General features: G+C 40.6%; 2 protein-coding genes across 3 annotated transcripts; both read left to right on the forward strand.

The window, feature by feature from the left end:
* The first annotated feature begins 4,824 nt into the window (after positions 1 to 4,824).
* Positions 4,825 to 9,749, forward strand: LOC139343004 (cytochrome P450 2K1-like). The gene is made up of 9 exons (XM_070980373.1): positions 4,825 to 5,046; positions 5,184 to 5,346; positions 5,494 to 5,643; positions 5,815 to 5,975; positions 6,560 to 6,739; positions 8,141 to 8,282; positions 9,018 to 9,202; positions 9,327 to 9,468; positions 9,562 to 9,749. Exons 1-9 carry the CDS (start codon positions 4,825 to 4,827, stop codon positions 9,747 to 9,749), a joined length of 1,533 nt encoding a protein of 510 aa, XP_070836474.1.
* A 3,739-nt stretch (positions 9,750 to 13,488) lies between these two features.
* LOC139343005 (cytochrome P450 2K1-like) lies at positions 13,489 to 19,015 on the forward strand. Of its 2 annotated transcripts, none has more exons than XM_070980375.1 (9): positions 13,489 to 13,698; positions 14,964 to 15,126; positions 15,383 to 15,532; positions 15,670 to 15,830; positions 16,962 to 17,141; positions 17,234 to 17,375; positions 18,281 to 18,465; positions 18,593 to 18,734; positions 18,828 to 19,015. In XM_070980375.1, the coding sequence occupies exons 1-9, from the start codon at positions 13,489 to 13,491 to the stop codon at positions 19,013 to 19,015; spliced, it is 1,521 nt and encodes a 506-aa protein (XP_070836476.1). The 2 variants fall into 2 exon arrangements, with proteins under 2 accessions (XP_070836476.1, XP_070836475.1); XM_070980374.1 differs by lacking the exon at positions 13,489 to 13,698 and adding an exon at positions 14,605 to 14,826.
* Positions 19,016 to 20,222: the final 1,207 nt, after the last annotated feature.

A 20,222-nucleotide genomic window follows, 5' to 3' on the forward strand; every position in this document is an offset into this window, starting at 1 on the left:
CCAGAGACTGGTCAAATTTTTCCAAGAGGCACCTTACACCTTTTTTTGAATTTATTTCCATGGCTAGATATTACAAGGAGTAAATATATATACTTACCCTTAAAAGGCATCAAATTTGGAATCAGAGTCAATAAATAGGAATCAAAAGGTTTAACAATGGACACAAAGCATCACAGTGAATCTGAAAAGGCATAAAATGTTGTTTCGTCTCTCTCATCCAAGGTGTGGGACCACTTTCTAATTAAATGTGAAGCAACAATAGCATGTCCTTGTACTGTTGGCACCAGTGTTTTTACTACTTAACACATTGACCTGGTAACTTTTACTGCACATAGTGAACACTGGCTCCTTTTACAACAGTTACACAGCCTGTTGACAAGTCTTGTGACTTTAGAGCCTTTGCACACCTGAAAGTCTGAACCAAGGTTTGTATTTTTGCTAAATCGTGTACATTTGATGGTTAGTTCTCTGCCATGCACCCTTTATGGCTCATGATTCCTTCCATTTTTTTTTTCTGAGCCCCTTCCAAAACTGTTAAAGATCTCTGTCAATCTCTGGAACCACAGTGCTGAATACTTTTAATCTATGCAGCTGGCACACATGCTTTAAGTGCTTTACTGATGTGGTTAAACATTTGGGTCTTCTTAAAAAAAATTCCTCCTGTAGCTTCACAATTGCAGCACCATACTTCTCACCACTGAATGGTGTGCCCACATCCATGAGTGCCTTGCATGCTGGGGAAATGGCAGAGATTTGTCTGAGAGAGCTGGGCTTTCCATAACACAAGTTTTGTGGAGAATGCCCTCACGTTGTCATAGGCAGCACTGACAAGCTGCCTCTGGCCTTGTGCGTCAGTAAGAAAAGCTAAGTCCATGAGCCTTAACACACTTAACACGGGAACAGCCATCCCATCCTTCTCCATGAAGGCTTTCACTTCTGCTCTCAACTCAAAAAACCTCTTCAAGACATTTCCCTACTGAGCCAACGTACAACAACAGACATCACACTGTCAAACCTCAGGCATTTGCCGCAAAGGGCCTGCTGATGGATAATGCAGTGCAGAACAATGGCCTCCTCCACATTCTCCTCTTCCAGTTTTCTTTGAAGTGCCACCAGTCCATTTTTCCTTCCTGTCATTGATGGTGCTCCATCAGTTGTTATTCCAGCAAACCTCTTCCATGGCAAACCGGCATCCTCAAAAACACCAAACAGCTGGCGGGATGGAATCACTGTGAGCAACTCCTCTATCACTTCAAAATTGTCGTCAACACTGCGGACCTATACTGCAAACTGCGCAGTGTCAGTGTAGTCTGCACTCTCATCAAGAGCAACTGAGTATGCACAGAAATGTTTGGCTCACGCTGTTGATTATATGTTTTCTGACAGGTCAGAAATGTGCACTGCCATTGTGTTAGAAGAAAAACTGATGTTGCTAAACTGACCCTTTTCCGGACAGACTTTACTTGCAGCTTAGCAACATGCACTTTTTAATGAACTCACCTTCCTTGAATGGCTTACCGGCCTTACAACCATCTCACTCACCATGTAGCTAGCTTTGACTGTGGCTTCATTCTCTTTACTTGCTTCCTTTGAATAAATCTAATTGCCTCAATAGACATTTTTCAAGATCGGTGAACAGGTTCTTTCTCTCATCTCCCTGGTATTGTGTATACTCCTCAGCATGTCTAGTTGAGTAATGAGCAACTTTCTCTGTGCATATGAGACACGTAGGGTTGCCCCTGTACTCAACAAAAAAATGTTCCGTCTCCCACTTTTCCTGAAATTGCCTGTGCTCGTCGCCAACCTTTCTCTTCATGGCACGTTTTGAGAGAGACATGATTGCAACTTGGTGATGGCAGTATTTTCTGTCTATTTGGTTTCATTCCGGAACACGTTTCAACCAAGTGACTAACTTGTTGGTTGGCTAACTTGACAACTGTTGACAACAAACAGCACCGGAAACTATCACCCCTGCTGAAAAAAGTCAGAGAAACGATTAGGCATATTCTATTCGTTTCTAATGGTTCCTGGTGGTTTTGTAATGGTTTCTAATGGCTACTTATGTTTTCCTAATGGTTCGGTTTGTTTTTCTAATAGGATTCTATTATCTCCTACACAAATCTAGAGGACTTTAACTGGTCCCTACTAATGCTTCTTACAGGAGTCTAATGGTTCCTACAGGAGTCTTAATGGTTCCTACAGGCATTTCTGTACCAGTCTAATGGTCACTATACAGTGGTCTAGTGGTCACTACATGGTGTAGTGGTCTCTAATGGTTCCTAATGTGATGAAGGAACACAGATGTTATAGCCTTCTTTGGCAATCACATCTGTGATTTCTAGTGGGTCCTTGTGTAGGCTATACAACACAATTACACATATGTATAGACATGTCTCTGGGGCCCAGTGTTAGGACTCTGCTATAATTTCTGTTGCAGCAGTAGGTTTCTAATTGTTTCTAAGTGGGTTTCTCAGTGTGTTTTTCTAATAGGTTTAGATCGTAATGGGACCAGTTTTCTAATGGTTTTCGCTCCTAATGGAACCAGTAACTTTCTAATGGTATTACATTCTAATGGGACCAGTAGGTTTCTAATGGTTTAACATCCTAATGGGACCATTAGGTCTCTAATGGTTTTATATCCTAATAGTACCATTAGGTTCCTAATGGTTTAACGTCCTAAAAGGACCATTAGGTCTCTAATGGTTTTACATCCTAATGGGATGAGTGGGTTCCTAATGGTTTCTTCTAATGGTTCCTAATGGGATTCCAATTCCCATTAGACCATTAGAAACCTAATGGTTCCTAATGGTTTTTTTAATGGTATTCTACTGGATTTTTCAGCAGGGACGACACTGTCTGTGGTAGCCTGCAAGTGATAAAAAAATAAAAGCATGGCATGTGCAAAAACTCGCGGGCAGCACTAACACTAAACTTTGAGGTCAAATAAGGGGCCGCAAAATATCATCCCGTGGGCCTCAATTGGCCCCCAGGCCGCGAGTTTGAGACCCATTGATTAAACCCTTGCTAAATGGCATTTGAGACTTAAGTTGACAATAAGGTTCAGTCAGAGGAATTCTGAGAAACTCTTCTCCAACCAAACAACTGTGTTGGAAGCTTTTGCTCTCCTTCTTGTCCTGTTCTGTTTACCTAACTTGAAAACATGACATTTCTTTTCTGGGTCAAAGTATAACATTGATGTTATATTGGTAAACCTTTAAACTGAGCATTTCTCAATGTGTACAGAGCCTTGACCTGGCATCAGTCAGGAACTTCTGACCTACAAAACAGAAGTGAAGGAAACATGCCGAACAGGAGGAAAAGGCATCCCTTTATTCAACTCGAAAACGGTTGTTCTGTCAAAAGGTTTGCGTCCTCATGAGGGATCATTTTGGAAGATCTAGTCCAGTCCTCCAGTCTCCCTGCCAGTAGCATTTATGGATCTGCTGGTCCTCCATCTTCTGACTCCAGTTTCAGGTCTTCAGATAAGAGATAACCTGCTTCAGGTGGATCTCAAGAGACTCAAGAACTCTTTTTTTAAGTGTGAGAAATGTGTTTAACTTCAACAATGTGGTTCTCTTCATTTATTTGACAGAAGACAGTTTCATTTTAGTAATTATATTACTTGGATAATGCAAATATGTTACCAGTACAAGCCAGCGCTAGAACTGTAAATCTCACTTGTCTGCCTCCATCTTTTTAGCTGTCCAAAAAATGTGGCCACACAGGACAGTCAAACATGTGTTGCAGCAACCAGAGACAGGCAGACACCAGGACTTCAGTACAACAAGGTTTTATTACTGTAACATCAGCGTGCCACAGAATACTTCTCTCACAGTAGTTGGCCTGTTCTGCATGTGTCCTCTGCTGCCAGAGAAAACTAGTGCTTTTTCTGCTACCCTGCTGCGCTAGCACTAGCAACACACCTCATTACCTGACAAGAGAAAGAAAACCTTCTTCTCCAACTCTTTTTGTCCCTGGCACTTGCCACATGCTCACGAGTACCACCTGGAAACGAAGACTGGGCAGAGTATCACCAAACATCACCAAACATATTAAAACAAAAACAATGTCACACTTAACAAATAACTATCTTAGAAATCAGATTTGTTAAACACCATCAAATTATATGTAAGTGCAGTAAAAAAAAAAAAAAAAAAAAAAAAAGGTTGTGGGGTCCCCTATAAAACAAAAATACTTTGAACATTGATCAACCTGTCACACATGCTCTGGTCAACCATGCTGAGGAGTTTGGAGACAGAGAATTCGCTCCGATATTCTGTGACTTAAACAAAGGACCTGCTAAGAGACCACTACACACTATTTTCTAATGGTGACTCGTGGAAAGAAAAGAAGCATTTTGGTCTAACTACACATAAAGATTTTGGGATGGGCTGTAAAAGGAACAACAACAAATGAAACAAAGTTAATAATGAGAGGTGTATGTGCGAGAGCTCACTGAGCAGACTGTTGTTTGGCTGTCGAGAATCAAAACAAATTACAAAACAAAAAATGGACATTTCTTTTCTGGGTCAAGGTATTACACTGATGTTATTGGCACCAGTGGTTAAACCTTTAAACTGAGCATTTCTCAGTGTGCACAGAGCCGTGACCAGGCATCAGTCATGAATTTCTTACCTACGAAACAGAAGACAAACACTGTGACCTACCATTACAGTGTTCTGGAAATATAAACACCAATAATCCATTCATTGTAGAGTATGGGTGTACTTGCCAGAGTGATTGACTAAACTCTTGCAAAATTATATTTGAGACTGAAGCTAGCAAAGAGGTTCAGTCGGAGGAATTCCATCAACAGCACAACAAATGTCTTTTTTGGAGGATTTTGTTTTCTCTTTTCCAGAGAAACTCTTTTCCAGCCCAACGACTCTGTTGGGGGCTTTTGCTCTCCTTCTTGTCCTTTATATTGTTTCCAGCAGTTTCACCTCCCAGGAAAAGAGGAAGGAGCCTCCAGGACCGCGGCCTCTTCCCCTGCTTGGCAACCTGCTGCAGCTTGATCTCAAGAGACCCCACAAAACCCTCTGTGAGGTGAGTTTAACACTTTGACCACAAAACAAATCCATTTTGGAACATGTTGCAGTTAAATTCATTGTCACTTCATCTGCAATAATACATGTCCTGACACCATCTCTGACATATTCAGCTACATTTTTAAATTTCACCAGCTTTCAAAGAAATATGGGTCTGTATTTACGGTGTACTTGGGAACCAATAAAGTGGTGGTCCTGGCTGGATACAAGACAGTCAAAGAGGCTCTGGTCAGCAATGCAGAAGCGTTTGGAGATCGAGAAGTCACTCCAATATTTTATGATATGACTCAAGGTCATGGTATGTCCTCCTTTACAATATTCTTACATATTAGCACAAAGCCAATAATGTAAATGAACAGTTATAGCAAAAGCAAAACCATTGATAGCATTGGATTTGCCAAAATCACAGATGAGCATTATAATATACTGTATGTATGTATGATAGGGATTCTGTTTGCAAATGGAAAATCATGGAGAGAGATGAGACATTTTTCTCTCTCCACCCTGAGAGACTTTGGGATGGGCAAAAGAGTAGCTGAGGATAAAATCTTGGAGGAATGCCACCATCTGATCCAAGTGTTTCAAGAGCATAAAGGTATGGAGTTAATGTATGGAAGTGATAATGCACGACAAAGTGTTCTGATGTACAAAAATAAAAGATGAAGTTAAGAAGGTGTCATCGTAATGCTGAGTGATATTTCCTCCACAAGATAGCAGTTTTCATGCTTCAATAATTTCATGATAATTTCTCGCCGTCACTTCACAGGGAAACCATTTGATACAGCACGTCTTGCCAACTATGCAACATCCAATATCATCTCCTCCATTGTGTATGGAAGCAGGTTTGAATATAATGACCCCCGATTCCAAAATATGGTGAGGAGAGTCAACGAGAACATTCACCTGTGTGGCTCTGTGTCAGTCCAGGTAATCTTCATATTTGCTTTTTAAATTGATGCGATTTTAAAGGGATTACACATCATGCTAATTTAACTAGCAGAGTTGACTGACCAATTTGATCTATGGATGCATGATTTAGAACAAAATTAATTTGTCATTGAACAATTGTGCAGAGTGGTCAGAAGCATCTAAGCCTTTAGCATTGCGTAGCATATTCATAGACACCTCCAGAGTCCTCCAGAAGGCTAATTATTGCATGGATGGCTCCAGGATTTTTTCTGTCCCGGTGCTAAGGGGGAGCTTGACCAGCATCTTTATGACTTCAGAGTTCAGCTCTGGACAGCAGTCATGCAGCTACAACTTATAACACAATACGTTAAAAATGCAACAAACAAGAAGAAGTGCATGTATTCCACATGCATAAGAAGCAGCAGCCTCCGTTCATGACATCTGATTTGTGTAAATGCTAAATATATATGAGTACATACACTGTAGACAATGAGCTCATTCCCTTTCATTCGTCCTGTAATATGAGCTTTAACAGTATTAGACATGTTGATGTATAAATGTATTGTCTTGTATAATCTTTGTTGTTTACTCTTGCCTCACAGGTTTACAACATGTTTCCCTGGCTCGCCAGCTGGATCAAAAACCGGAAGCTGATGTTAGAAAATTTTGAAATGACTGTCAGGGACATCGGCGATTTGATAAAGCATCTGAAAGAGAGTCTGAACCCTAACGCATGCAGGGGGCTTGTGGACTGTTTTCTGATTCAGAAGCAGAAAGAAGAGGTAAGACTTTTGATCTTTTATGATTACTCTTCATCTGTAACATCAACAGCAATGATGCACACATGCATTTTATACTGATATGTCCAGTGTTGGGCAAGTTTCTTTCAAAATGTAATATTTTTTTTATTTCATGTTATTAGTTACTTCAGGGCTGCATGGTGGCGCAGCAGGTAGTGTGCGTGCCTCACAGCAAGAAGGTTGCCGGTTCAATCCCTGGGTCAGGCGGGGCCCTTCTGTGTGAAGTTTGCATGTTCTTCCCGTGCATGCATGGGTTCTCTCCGGGTGCTCCAGCTTCCTCCCACAGACCAAAAACATGCTCATTAGGTTAATTGATGACTCTAAATTGTCCGTAGGTGTGAATGTGAGTGTGAATGGTTGTTTGTCCTTGCATGTGGCCCTGCAATCGGCTGGCGACCGGCTCAGGGTGTACCCCGCCTCTCGCCCATTGTAGCTGGGATAGGCTCCAGCCCCCCGCAACCCCGAAAGGGATAGGCGGTATAGATAATGGATGGATGGATGGATAGTTACTTCATTTAGAAAGTAATGTTACTTTACAACATTATATTATTGTTTATTTGATTACTGATTATGCTACTGATTACACTACTTTTGCACTATTTCCATTAAAGTAACTGCAGAAGTATGATTAGTGTTATATTTGGCTGTATATTAGGATGTGTAATGATAATGCTATTGCTACTATAGCCTCAGCGTAACCTGGCTGCTATGGCAATGTGAGCCGACTGAAGCGCGTTGACACTTCAAGTTTATTTTTTCAACAATATGCGTGTAAATTTGAGGTTGATGCCCGATAACAAGACACTGGATAAATAGATATATGCACATTTTGCAACCTAGGTGGGTTAGGGTTAGGGTGGCCAGAGCCTCACACATGCACATGCTTGACTGAGTAGTTTGTTAATTTTGCTGTTGTTACACACACACACACACACACACACACACACACACACACACACACACACACACACACACACACACACACACACACACACACACACACACACACACACATACCATGGTGGACTGAAGAGTTTGTTAACATTAGTGTTTGTATAACAGTGGTTGTAACGTGTTCAGGACACAATGGTTCATCTTGAGAATTGTGCAGGTTTATAGTTTTAACCATAAGTGAGGTGGCTGCTACCTTTATTGAATCCAGCTGTGTTTACTGGCAGCTGTTATGAGATTTTGTCCCCTGTGTTGAAAACTCTGAAATTATGCTTAGCAACTGGCTGTAATGTATTATGTAATTTAATTTCAATATTACAGTAACATGATATATGACACGGGTAGTGGACAAAGTAATGTATGACTGTATCATTTTACTTTTGTACAGAATTACCCTCAAAATTGGAATATTATGTCTGTTCTTTCTCTTAGGACTCTTGTGTAATGGACACTCACTACAATGACAGAAACATAATATTTACCCTGGCCAACTTGTTTGCAGCTGGTACTGAAACCACAGCAACTACACTGAGATGGGGTTTGCTGTTTATGGCCAAATATCCACATATACAAGGTAAGGAGAGGAGGCTACAAACAGATGTCACTGACTGAATGCATCCAGCTTGGCCACAGTTTCATCCATGTTGACACAATCTGTGTGCAGTGTGCTATGGCTTCCACAATATGTAGAGCAGTGGTTCCCAACCTTTTTTCCTTGCAGCCTCCCTTGCCTGTGTCCAAGACAAGCCAGGCCCCCCCAACCCCAACTCCTACCCGCATACATGTACTGAAAGAATAAAGTGATTAATTACAAACTTTTATTTGCAAAAAAAAAAAAAAAAGGACATAGGTAATAAACAGCTTAATAAATTTAAATGTGGACCAAAAATATGTTTTAATTTGGATTATACAGAGTTCTGATTATCCAGTTGGGTGTGTTATTGGGATTTTATATATTTAATGTGCACAAATATAATTTTGGTAACCTCACAACCTTAATGCAGACAAAATTGTGCCCACCCCTGTGATCTCTGGCGCCCCCCAGGCTGGGAACCACTGATGTAGAGAGTCATTCCACCATAACCAGATTTTGTACAGATAACCTGGGTTCCCAGAGGATGGACCTCAGTGACTTTGATGATGTCTCGACTCTTCCTCTCGATCATGTTAGTATTGTCATTGTATGCGTGTTAGCGTACTAATATTAGCATTTAGCTCAAAGCACAACTGTGCCAAAGTACATCTTCAGAAAGGTGCTAGCATGGCTGTAGACTCTTAGCCTTGTCAATTTATGATTTTGTGGTTTCAGACCAGGTTCAGGAGGAGCTGAGCAGGGTGGTTGGAAGCCGTCAGGTCCAGATAGATGACCGGAAAAACCTACCATACGTTGATGCTGTAATCCATGAGATGCAGAGAATGGCTAACATCGTCCCCACGGCTATTCCTCATAAAACTAGCCAAGACGTCACTTTTCGGGGCTACTTCATCAAAAAGGTTTAATGCTCACATGTGATTCAGTACTTATAGATGAGGAAAATATCCTGGAAATGTCCACTAACCTCTCAACTTTCATTCTGAGACCCTATATGATAAACCTGCTCTCTTCCATTGCCTGCAGGGGACTACTGTGTATACTCTTCTTTCTTCTGTCCTGTATGATGAGAGTGAATGGGAGAGCCCACACACTTTCAACCCTTCCCACTTTCTGGATAAGGAGGGTAAATTTATCAGAAGAGAGGCCTTTTTGCCCTTTTCTGCAGGTAAAACAACTTAGTCAGATCTTTCTCTACAGGCATTTTACAACTCTAAATACATGATCCAGTTGAGCTTGTTGCAACTCTTCATTCTTGCAGGTCGCAGGGTGTGTCTCGGAGAAAGCCTTGCTAAGATGGAGCTCTTTCTCTTGTTCGCCTCCCTCCTCCAGCGCTTTCGTTTCACTCCTCCACCTGGAGTTACAGTGGAGGAACTGGGTCTTTCACCAGTTGTGGGCTTCACCCTCAGCCCTGCACCTCATAAGCTGTGTGCTGTCAGTCGTGAATGAGGAAAAAAGCTGGAGCGGTGTATTACAACTGCCTGTGCAACATGGCATGCGTATTGTGTTGATATGTATTATGTGTATGTATTTTGTTTGTACTTGATTTTGTAGATTTTAATTTTGTCATGGGTTTAATTTCTTATATTGAACAAATGCTAGAAGTCCTGTCATGTATTGCCATAATTAAATTTCAACCTGCGTCTTCATATAGCAAACACTGAGTGAGCATTTAAAATTACAATAACCCTCATTTTGTTGACTTTTAGAAAACTATGTAATCTATAAAATAAATACTTGACACATGTTTCTTCAAAGGTTTCTGATGAAAAAAATAAAAGTAAGAATTTAATAAAGGGAAATGTAATGAAACTGCCTTTCAGTGATGACTTGGCCAGTTTGCAGGATTAATTATCAGTTGACTGTCAACCCTGATGCTTCTTCTTTCATGATGTTGAGCTGCAGAGTCACATTAAATCTGCTCCTGATCAGGTTTGCTGGAAACATCAGTCTTCTTTTACTTGTTTTTATTTGTTGGTGCTGTTTGAGCGAATGACTTTTGAACATTTGATGTTAGAGCTAATGTTCTTTTTTTAAGGTTACAAATGGGGGAGGTTTGCATCCTCAGAGAGAGTCAGGTCCAGGTGACTCTAGGATCATTTTGGAAGACCTAGTCCAGTCCTCCAGTCTCCCTGCCAGTCCGTGAGAAATGTGTTTGACTTCAACAATGTGATTCTTCAGTTTGTTTGTGTCAAGTCTGCAAGCTGCACCCAGAGAGATGGTGAAGGCAACATGTCAAGCAGGAGGAAACCTTTATTTGACTTGGAAAACGGTTGTTCTGTGAAAAGCTTTGCGTCCTCAGAGGGAGTCAGGTCCAGGTGACTTTAGGATCATTTTGCAAGATCTAGTCCAGTCCTCCAGTCTCCCTGCCAGTAGCATTTATGGATCTGCTGGTCCTCCATCATCTGACTCCAGTTTCAGGTCCTCAGATAAGATGTAACCTGCTTCAGGTGGATCTCAAGAGACTCAAGAACTCTTTTTTTAAATGTAAGAAATGTGTTTAACTTCAGCAATGAGATTCTCTTCATTTATTTGACAGAAGACAGTTTAATTTTAGCAGTTATATTACTTGCATAATGCAAGTAATATAACTGTTACCAGTGCAAGTCAGTAAATTAGATCTTAGATCTTTTTAGCTGTCCAAAAAAATATGGCCACACAGGACAGTCAAACATGCTCTGATCAACCATGCTGAAGAGTTTGGCGACAGAAGTCGCTCCCATATTCTATGACTTAAACAAAGGACATGCTAAGAAACCACTTGTGTTTCCTGGCACACTATTTTCTAATGGTGACTCGTGGAAGGAAAAGATGCGTTTTGGTCTAACTACATTGAAGGATTTTGGGATGGGCAAAAAGATTACAGAAGAGGCATGTCACTACCTGACTGAAGAATTTGGACAACATGGTCACATTATCTCCAGAAAAGTACTGTCCTCTCAATACCCTACAGTTTCTTTGTACCTCCTGTCTCCTACCCCCTCCTTTTGTACCTCCTGTCCATAACTCTCTCTCTCTCTCTCTCTCTCTCTCTCTCTCTCTCTCTCTCTCTCTCTCTAAGATACACACTTAAACCACGTAACTATATATTTCATACAATTTTCTAACTATGAGGAAACCTCACAACTTAGGAAAACTAAGTAAACCTGTATAATGTTTCATTTACACTTTCCGCATTGCCACTGCCGGACGCCATGTTCATGGTCAACGACGGCCTGTCCTTGACTGTGGCAGGCATTTATAGTGCTGTGCGGACGCGTTCATATGATTGGCTGAAAAGTACATCCCACCCCCATGTGGGGCACGTTCTTGTGATTGGCTGAAAAGAGGGCGACATCTGACTGGCTACAGATACTTCCCTGTTAAAAAAAAATGCATTTGTGGATCGAGAGACGGCACGGGAGTCTCAAAAACATTCACACACAAATGCAGCGAAGTTCACAAATGGAGAGCGGTTCGCAAATGCAGATTTGACAGTTCGTGAATAAATGTCACAATATACATATATGACTTAGATGAAAATTGCAAATGTTTTTAGATAAAGATATTTGTGGATTTCCGTGATATATATTTAAAACAAGTTATATTTGTGTGTGCATCAAAAATACATTTGTGAACTTTATTAATTTATATGTGGATTATTTTTACATTTATATAGAATGAGAAATATTTGTGTGTGCACTGAAAAATATTTGTGTGTTGAGAGACATTTATATATAAATCCCAATATACATTTGTGAATCCTTCTGCGTGCATTTATTAATTATGAGACTGATCCTCCTCCATAATCATGTTCTGAATACAAGGGTGGTTTGAATACAATACAATACAGGATCAGCTCCCATCCTCCACTGGAAAGTGACTTACTGAGTAAAAGAAAAGTTGACATTCTTGTGCATAATAAGCACTAGTTAAGACTTAACAGATGAATTATATGTAAACTGGAACTGAGGAAAGCAGACCTTTCCCTGGAGGACCTCTGCATTAAAATCCAATCCAAGTAAACGTTTGTTTATTAGAAACTTTATTCTGCTTTATTATTCTTCTTATTCATTATTGTTGTCTTGGACGCATGAGAAATCAGTTTTAATTATTTCTTTATAAGTGTACCCAGTGAACAGAGCCTCTATGTTATTACTTTAAACTCTATGTATGTAAATGTAAGTACCTATTTGCATAGTTGTTCCTGAGAAATGTCTTAAAAGATTACTGCAGATTTATTTGGAATTCACAAACCCATAAAGTAAAGCATCTCTATTTAAAATTATTAACCGAGACCTAACAATTTGTTAGTCAACAGTATGTGTGTATTAACTATTCAGTGTTAGCTGTCCAGAGGTCCAGCAGTTTTGGGGAAAGGGGAGTCACAGGGTGGCTGGAGCTGTTCAGTTTGTTCTCGTTTGCAGATCATTTGCGAGTGCTCTCAGACACACCTGGGGTCTACTTAAATGGTATTTGCAGTGCACATTCCTGGTTGCAGTTCCCAGGTGGGTTTGCTCTGAAGACATTATAGGTCACAGCATGATTACCAGAGTTGTAAATAAAACAAACACCTGCCACATAAAATAGGGCATACTTCTTTTGTCTTGTGAAACACTCAAAGGATTAATTTCTTTAGGCCTAAGAATGGATTTAAATGAAGCAACCTGTGAGGGGAAATTAACTTTTTGTTTGAACTTTTCATAGCGCATAAACATATACAACCCTGAAGATTTGCAAGTTGATAGTCCTTCTACTAACAAGTCAAAAAGGTTTGGAACTACTGGTCCAGACAAGTAAGACCCTGAAGACATCTAAAAGCACTTTGCAGAACTGACATCACTCAGGAATTTCTAATCAACAATACAGATGACTTAAATTTTAACCTACAATTACATGTACCTGAAATCAGAGACGCTCAGACATAATACACCCTGTTGTTCAATGAGCCTTTTCATTGTAGAGCTCAGGTCTACTTGAAAAAATGTTGTTTCAGAGCCTAGCCAAACAAGTCCCTGGAATTTAATTGTCAAGTCTGCTTCACCTTTGAGACATGTCCCTGACAACAAAGCCCTGAAGGGCAGGGAGGTGGTTAGTAATTCTATACCATAGCTGCAAGAAACAGTTCAGGTCATGTTGGTTGAGTCTAAACAACACTGTGTTTTAGCACGAAGGCTCAGTCTTAGGAATTCTGTCAACTGCAAAACAAATGTCTTTTTTGGAGGATTTTGTTTTCTTCCTCTTCTCCAGTCCAGCCACTCTGTTGGGGGCTTTTGCTCTCCTTCTTATCTTCTATGTTGTTTCCAGCAGTTTCACCTCCCAGGAAAAGAGGAAGGAGCCTCCAGGACCGCGGCCTCTTCCCCTGCTTGGCAACCTGCTGCAGCTTGATCTCAAGAGACCCCACAAAACCCTCTGTGAGGTGAGTTTAACACTTTGACCACAAAACAAATCCATTTTGGAACATGTTGCAGTTAAATTCATTGTCACTTCATCTGCAATAACACATGTCCTGACACCGTCTCTGACATATACTCTTACATTTTTAAATTTCACCAGCTTTCAAAGAAATATGGGTCTGTATTTACGCTGTACTTGGGAACCAATAAAGTGGTGGTCCTGGCTGGATACAAGACAGTCAAAGAGGCTCTGGTCAGCAATGCATATGCAAATATGAACAAAAATACTTTGAACATTGATCAACCTGTCACACATGCTCTGGTCAACCATGCTGAAGAGTTTGGAGACAGAGAATTCGCTCCCATATTCTGTGACTTAAACAAAGGACCTGCTAAGAGACCACTTGCGTTTCCTGGCACACTATTTTCTAATGGTGACTCGTGGAAAGAAAAGAAGCATTTTGGTCTAACTACACATAAAGATTTTGGGATGGGCTGTAAAAGGAACAACAACAAATGAAACAAAGTTAATAATGAGAGGTGTATGTGCGAGAGCTCACTGAGCAGACTGTTGTTTGGCTGTCGAGAGTTAAAACAAATTACAAAACAAAACATGGAACATTTCTTTTCTGGGTCAAGGTATTACACTGATGTTATTGGCACCAGTGGCTAAACCTTTAAACTGAACATTTCTCAGTGTGCACATAGCCTTGACCAGGCATCAGTCATGAATTTCTCACCTACGAAACAGAAGACAAACACTGTGTCCTACCATTACAGTGTTCTGGAAATATAAACACCAATAATCCATTCATTGTAGAGTATGGGTGTACTTGCCAGAGTGATTGACTAAACTCTTGCCAAATTATATTTGAGACTGAAGCTAGCAAAGAGGTTCAGTCGGAGGAATTCCATCAACAGCACAACAAATGTCTTTTTTGGAGGATTTTGTTTTCTCTTTTCCAGAGAAACTCTTTTCCAGCCCAACGACTCTGTTGGGGGCTTTTGCTCTCCTTCTTGTCCTTTATATTGTTTCCAGCAGTTTCACCTCCCAGGAAAAGAGGAAGGAGCCTCCAGGACCGAGGCCTCTTCCCCTGCTTGGCAACCTACTGCAGCTTGATCTCAAGAGACCCCACAAAACCCTCTGTGAGGTGAGTTTAACACTTTGACCACAAAACAAATCCATTTTGGAACATGTTGCAGTTAAATTCATTGTCACTTCATCTGCAATAACACATGTCCTGACACCATCTCTGACATATTCAGCTACATTTTTAAATTTCACCAGCTTTCAAAGAAATATGGGTCTGTATTTACGGTGTACTTGGGAACCAATAAAGTGGTGGTCCTGGCTGGATACAAGACAGTCAAAGAGGCTCTGGTCAGCAATGCAGAAGCGTTTGGAGATCGTGATATCGCTCCAATATTTTATGATATGACTCAAGGTCATGGTATGTCCTCCTTTACAATATTCTTACATATTAGCACAAAGCCAATAATGTAAATGAACAGTTATAGCAAAAGCAAAAACATAGATAACATTGGATTTGCCATCTGTTTAATAAAATGCTGTTTTTTTTTCTGATTCAAGGTTCAGTCTTATAATTTCTAGGTTGTTTCATTTAGGCAAATCACAGATGAGCATTATAATATACTGTATATGACATTTACAGATTAATTTTCACTTGAACATGTCATGTTGAATAGGGATTCTGTTTGCAAATGGAGAAACGTGGAAAGAAATGAGACGTTTTTCTCTCTCCACCCTGAGAGACTTTGGGATGGGCAAAAGAGTAGCTGAGGATAAAATCTTGGAGGAATGCCACCATCTGATCCAACTGTTTGAAGAGCATAAAGGTATGGAGTCAATATATGGAAGTGATAATGCATGACGAGGTGTTCTGATGTACAAAATAAAAGACAACGTTATGAAGGTGTCATTGTAATGCTAATTTCATGATAAAAATGAACAATTTCTTGCTGTCACTTCACAGGGAAACCATTTGATACAGCACGTCCTGCCAATTATGCAACATCCAATATCATCTCCTCCATTGTGTATGGAAGCAGGTTTGAATATAATGACCCCCGATTCCAAAACATGGTGAGAAGAGCCAACGAGAACATTCGCATGGCTGGCTCTGCGGTAATCCAGGTAATCCTTTTTAAATTGGGATTGCACACCATGTTAATTTAAGTAGGGCTGGGATAATATGCTTATCCAATTGAATGTATATTATTGAGATTCTACAAGTATTACAATTGGACAATTGAAAGGACAATTCAATAAAATGATTCTATTCTATACAAATTGGACACAGGATTTAGAAAATAATTAGTTATTGAATAATTATATGTAATGGTCAAAAGCATCTAAGCCCTCAGCAATTAACTTTGCAGTAACTTTGTAGTTGCAGTTACAGTGGTTTGGGGCGAATTTTAAGATGACAATACAATAAAGGAAGGCACTGTCTGTTAGGCTTAGCAGCCGCCGAGTATTAGGACCCAGAGATGCAGAAACCAGAGGCAGGAATTGTGTAAAACCAAGAGTAAAGTTATTAACAAACGAAGAACAGAAAACGCGCTCAACGAGCGGATAAATAAACAAACAAAAGACGCACTCAAACGGAGTCGATGAACAGAAGGAGCACCGACAGAGCGGGTATGACAGGGCACGCGTGGAAGCGGCAGGCAGACACTGAAACAAAAGAAAACACAGCACAATAAATGGCTGGAAAAAACAATGGACCAAAAACAATGACTTTTCTTAACAAGGAGAGGAAGACAAAGAGACTCGTAATTACGGACCAAACAACCAGACATTGACCATGGCATGAGGAATAATCCGGCAACAAGGAGAAGAAGGTCCATGTCTTTTATACTCTCCCTGATGAAGGGAGAGTGAATGCAGGTGAGTCGCCGTGGGAGGAGCTGGCAGCAGGTGAGGGGCTGCCCAGCCACGACTCCAGGGGTAGACAGACAGACACACACACAGGGAAAAAGGGAGAGGAGACACACTGGGAGAGACAGGAAGGCAGGATCATAACACTGTCAGAATAAAAATGACTGGAAACTGCAGGCATCTGGTGATGGAAAATGTTCAACTCTGGCAAATAACTGATGAATATTGTGTGTAAATACTAGCTATTTCTGAATACATAAATGGTGCACAATGAGCTCATTCCCTATCATTCTCCTTGTATTTTGAGCTTTTACACTCATGTGGCAAGAGTGTATGGAAGCTTGGTCTTCAGTAGTCTTTGTTGTTTTTTCTGTTGCTTCACAGCTTTACAACATGTTTCCCCGCCCCACCAGCTGGATCAAAAACCGGAGGCTGATATTAAAAAATGTTGAGACGACTGTCAAGGATATCAAAGATATAATCAAGCATCTGAAAGAGAGCCTGAATCCTCACATATGCAGGGGTCTTGTGGACTGTTTTCTGATTCGAAAGCAGAAAGAAGAGGTGAGATCCTTTGCATTTGTTTTTCCATCTGCAGCTTCAACAGCAATTTTGCACACATTGTTTAATAATGATGTGTATGTTCTTTGTCGTAGGACTCTTGTGTTGTGGACACTCACTACAATGAGAGAAACCTAATATTTACAGTGACCAACCTGTTTGCAGCTGGTACTGATACCACAGCAGCTACACTGAGATGGGGTTTGCTGTTTATGACCAAATATCCACATATACAAGGTAAGGAGAGAGGAGGCTTGTAAATGTATGTTTTTCCCTGTGGGTGCCCTTCAATGCTTGACAAAGACAAGAACAAATGTATGTGATAAGATACTCATGCTGGACAATTCTATCTGCTTAACTATGTAACAATGGTCGGTCAATAAACTGGTCAATAACTAAATGCAGCCAGCTTGGCCACAGTTTCATCCATGTTGACACAATCTGGGATGCACATTAACACACACCCACAGTGTGCTATGGGTTGCACAGTATGCTATAGAACCCATAGCTCACTGGTCTGTAGGTACGCCTTTTAAAAGATCCATGTACCTAAATGATTGATTCATTTGCTCATTTCACCTTAGCCTACATTTAATTTTCAATCAATGAAAGTGGGTTTGTGTGCAGAGTTCCCAATCGGTGCCAGTCCACATTGAGACAGCCTAGTCACATTACCTGTGTTTATGGACCCTATTTTACCATGTTGTTGTGTGTAAGTGATTACTGGGGACACCAGTTTCTGAAACTGGTTCAGTAGTGAGCAAAAGCGCTACAGCCAGCAACCACGAAATGAGCTGCAATGCAATCAATGTACGTCCACTAAAAGTGTTTTAAAAACAAAAAAAAGCAAAACAGTGTGTAGAGGCAGATTGAACAGCAATCATTTTGGTGATCCCATAACTTTTGTCCAGTACTTTGATTTATGACTGAATACCCACAAATTTAATGAGATTCCTTTCAGCCTCACCTGCGCTTGTGTTTATTGCTAAATAGCAAATGTTGGCATGCAAAAACCAAGATGGTGAACATGGTAAAGGTTACCCCTGCTTAACATGATCATTTAGTATTGTCTTTGTAAAAATGTTAGCATAGTAGACAAAAAAGCAGACAAAAACAATAAATTCATGATTTTGTGGTTTCAGACCAGGTTCAGGAGGAGCTGAGCAGGGTGGTTGGAAGCCGTCAGGTCCAGATAGATGACCGGAAAAACCTACCATACGTTGATGCTGTAATCCATGAGACGCAGAGAATGGCTAACATCGTCCCCATGGCTATTCCTCATGAAACTAGCCAAGACGTCACCTTTCAGGGCTACTTCATCAAAAAGGTTTAATGCTCACATGTGTTTCAGTATTTATCCATGAAGAACATATCCTGGAAATGTCCATTAAGCTCTAATTAACTTTCATTCTAAGACGTCATATATTAAACCTGCTCTCTTCCATTGCCTGCAGGGGACTACTGTGTTTCCTCTTCTTACTTCTGTCCTGTATGATGAGAGTGAATGGGAGAGCCCACACACTTTCAACCCTTCCCACTTTCTGGATAAGGAGGGTAAATTTATCAGAAGAGAGGCCTTTTTGCCCTTTTCTGCAGGTAAAACAACTTTGTCAGAGCTTTCTCTACAGGCATTTTACAACTCTAAATACACGATCCAGTTGAGCTTGTTGCAACTCTTCATTCTTGCAGGTCGCAGGGTGTGTCTCGGAGAAAGCCTTGCTAAGATGGAGCTCTTTCTCTTGTTCACCTCCCTCCTCCAGCGCTTTCGTTTCACTCCTCCACCTGGAGTTACAGTGGAGGAACTGGATCTTTCACCAGTTGTGGGCTTCATCCTCAGCCCTGCACCTCATAAGCTGTGTGCTGTCAGTCGTGAATGAGGAAAAAAGCTGGAGCGGTGCATTACAACTGCCTGTGCAACATGGCATGCGTATTGTGTTGATATGTATTATGTGTATGTATGTTTGTACTTGATTTTGTAGATTTTAATTTTGTCATGGGTTTAATTTCTTATATTGAACAAATGCTAGAAGTCCTGTCATGTATTGCCATAATTAAATTTCAACCTGCTTCTTCATATAGCAAACACTGAGTGAGCATTTAAAATTACAATAACCCTCATTTTGTTGACTTTTAGAAAACTATGTAATCTATAAAATAAATACTTGATACATGTTTCTTCAAAGGTTTCTGATGGAAAAAATAAAAGTAAGAATTTAATAAAGGGAAATGTAATGAAGCTGCCTTTCAGTGATGACTTGGCCAGTTTGCAGGATTAATTATCAGTTGACTGTCAACCCTGATGCTTCTTCTTTCATGATGTTGAGCTGCAGAGTCACATTAAATCTGCTCCTGATCAGGTTTGCTGGAAACATCAGTCTTCTTTTACTTGTTTTTATTTGTTGGTGCTGTTTGAGCGAATGACTTTTGAACATTTGATGTTTGAGCTAATGTTCTTTTTTTAAGGTTACAAATGGGGGAGGTTTGCATCCTCAGAGGGAGTCAGGTCCAGGTGACTCTAGGATCATTTTGGAAGACCTAGTCCAGTCCTCCAGTCTCCCTGCCAGTCCGTGAGAAATGTGTTTGACTTCAACAATGTGATTCTTCAGTTTGTTTGTGTCAAGTCTGCAAGCTGCACCCAGAGAGATGGTGAAGGCTACATGTCAAGCAGGAGGAAACCTTTATTTGACTTGGAAAACGGTTGTTCTGTGAAAAGCTTTGCGTCCTCAGAGGGAGTCAGATCCAGGTGACTTTAGGATCATTTTGCAAGATCTAGTCCAGTCCTCCAGTCTCCCTGCCAGTAGCATTTATGGATCTGCTGGTCCTCCATCATCTGACTCCAGTTTCAGGTCCTCAGATAAGAGATAACCTGCTTCAGGTGGATCTCAAGAGACTCAAGAACTCTTTTTTTAAATGTAAGAAATGTGTTTAACTTCAGCAATGAGATTCTCTTCATTTATTTGACAGAAGACAGTTTCATTTTAGCAGTTATATCCATCCATCCATCCATTGTCTTCCGCTTATCCGGGGCCGGGTTGCGGGGGGAGCAGTCTGAGCAGGGACGCCCAGACTTCCCTCTCCCCGGAC

Source organism: Chaetodon trifascialis, chromosome 15 (assembly GCF_039877785.1).
Source record: "Chaetodon trifascialis isolate fChaTrf1 chromosome 15, fChaTrf1.hap1, whole genome shotgun sequence".
Lineage (NCBI taxonomy): Eukaryota > Metazoa > Chordata > Actinopteri > Chaetodontiformes > Chaetodontidae > Chaetodon > Chaetodon trifascialis.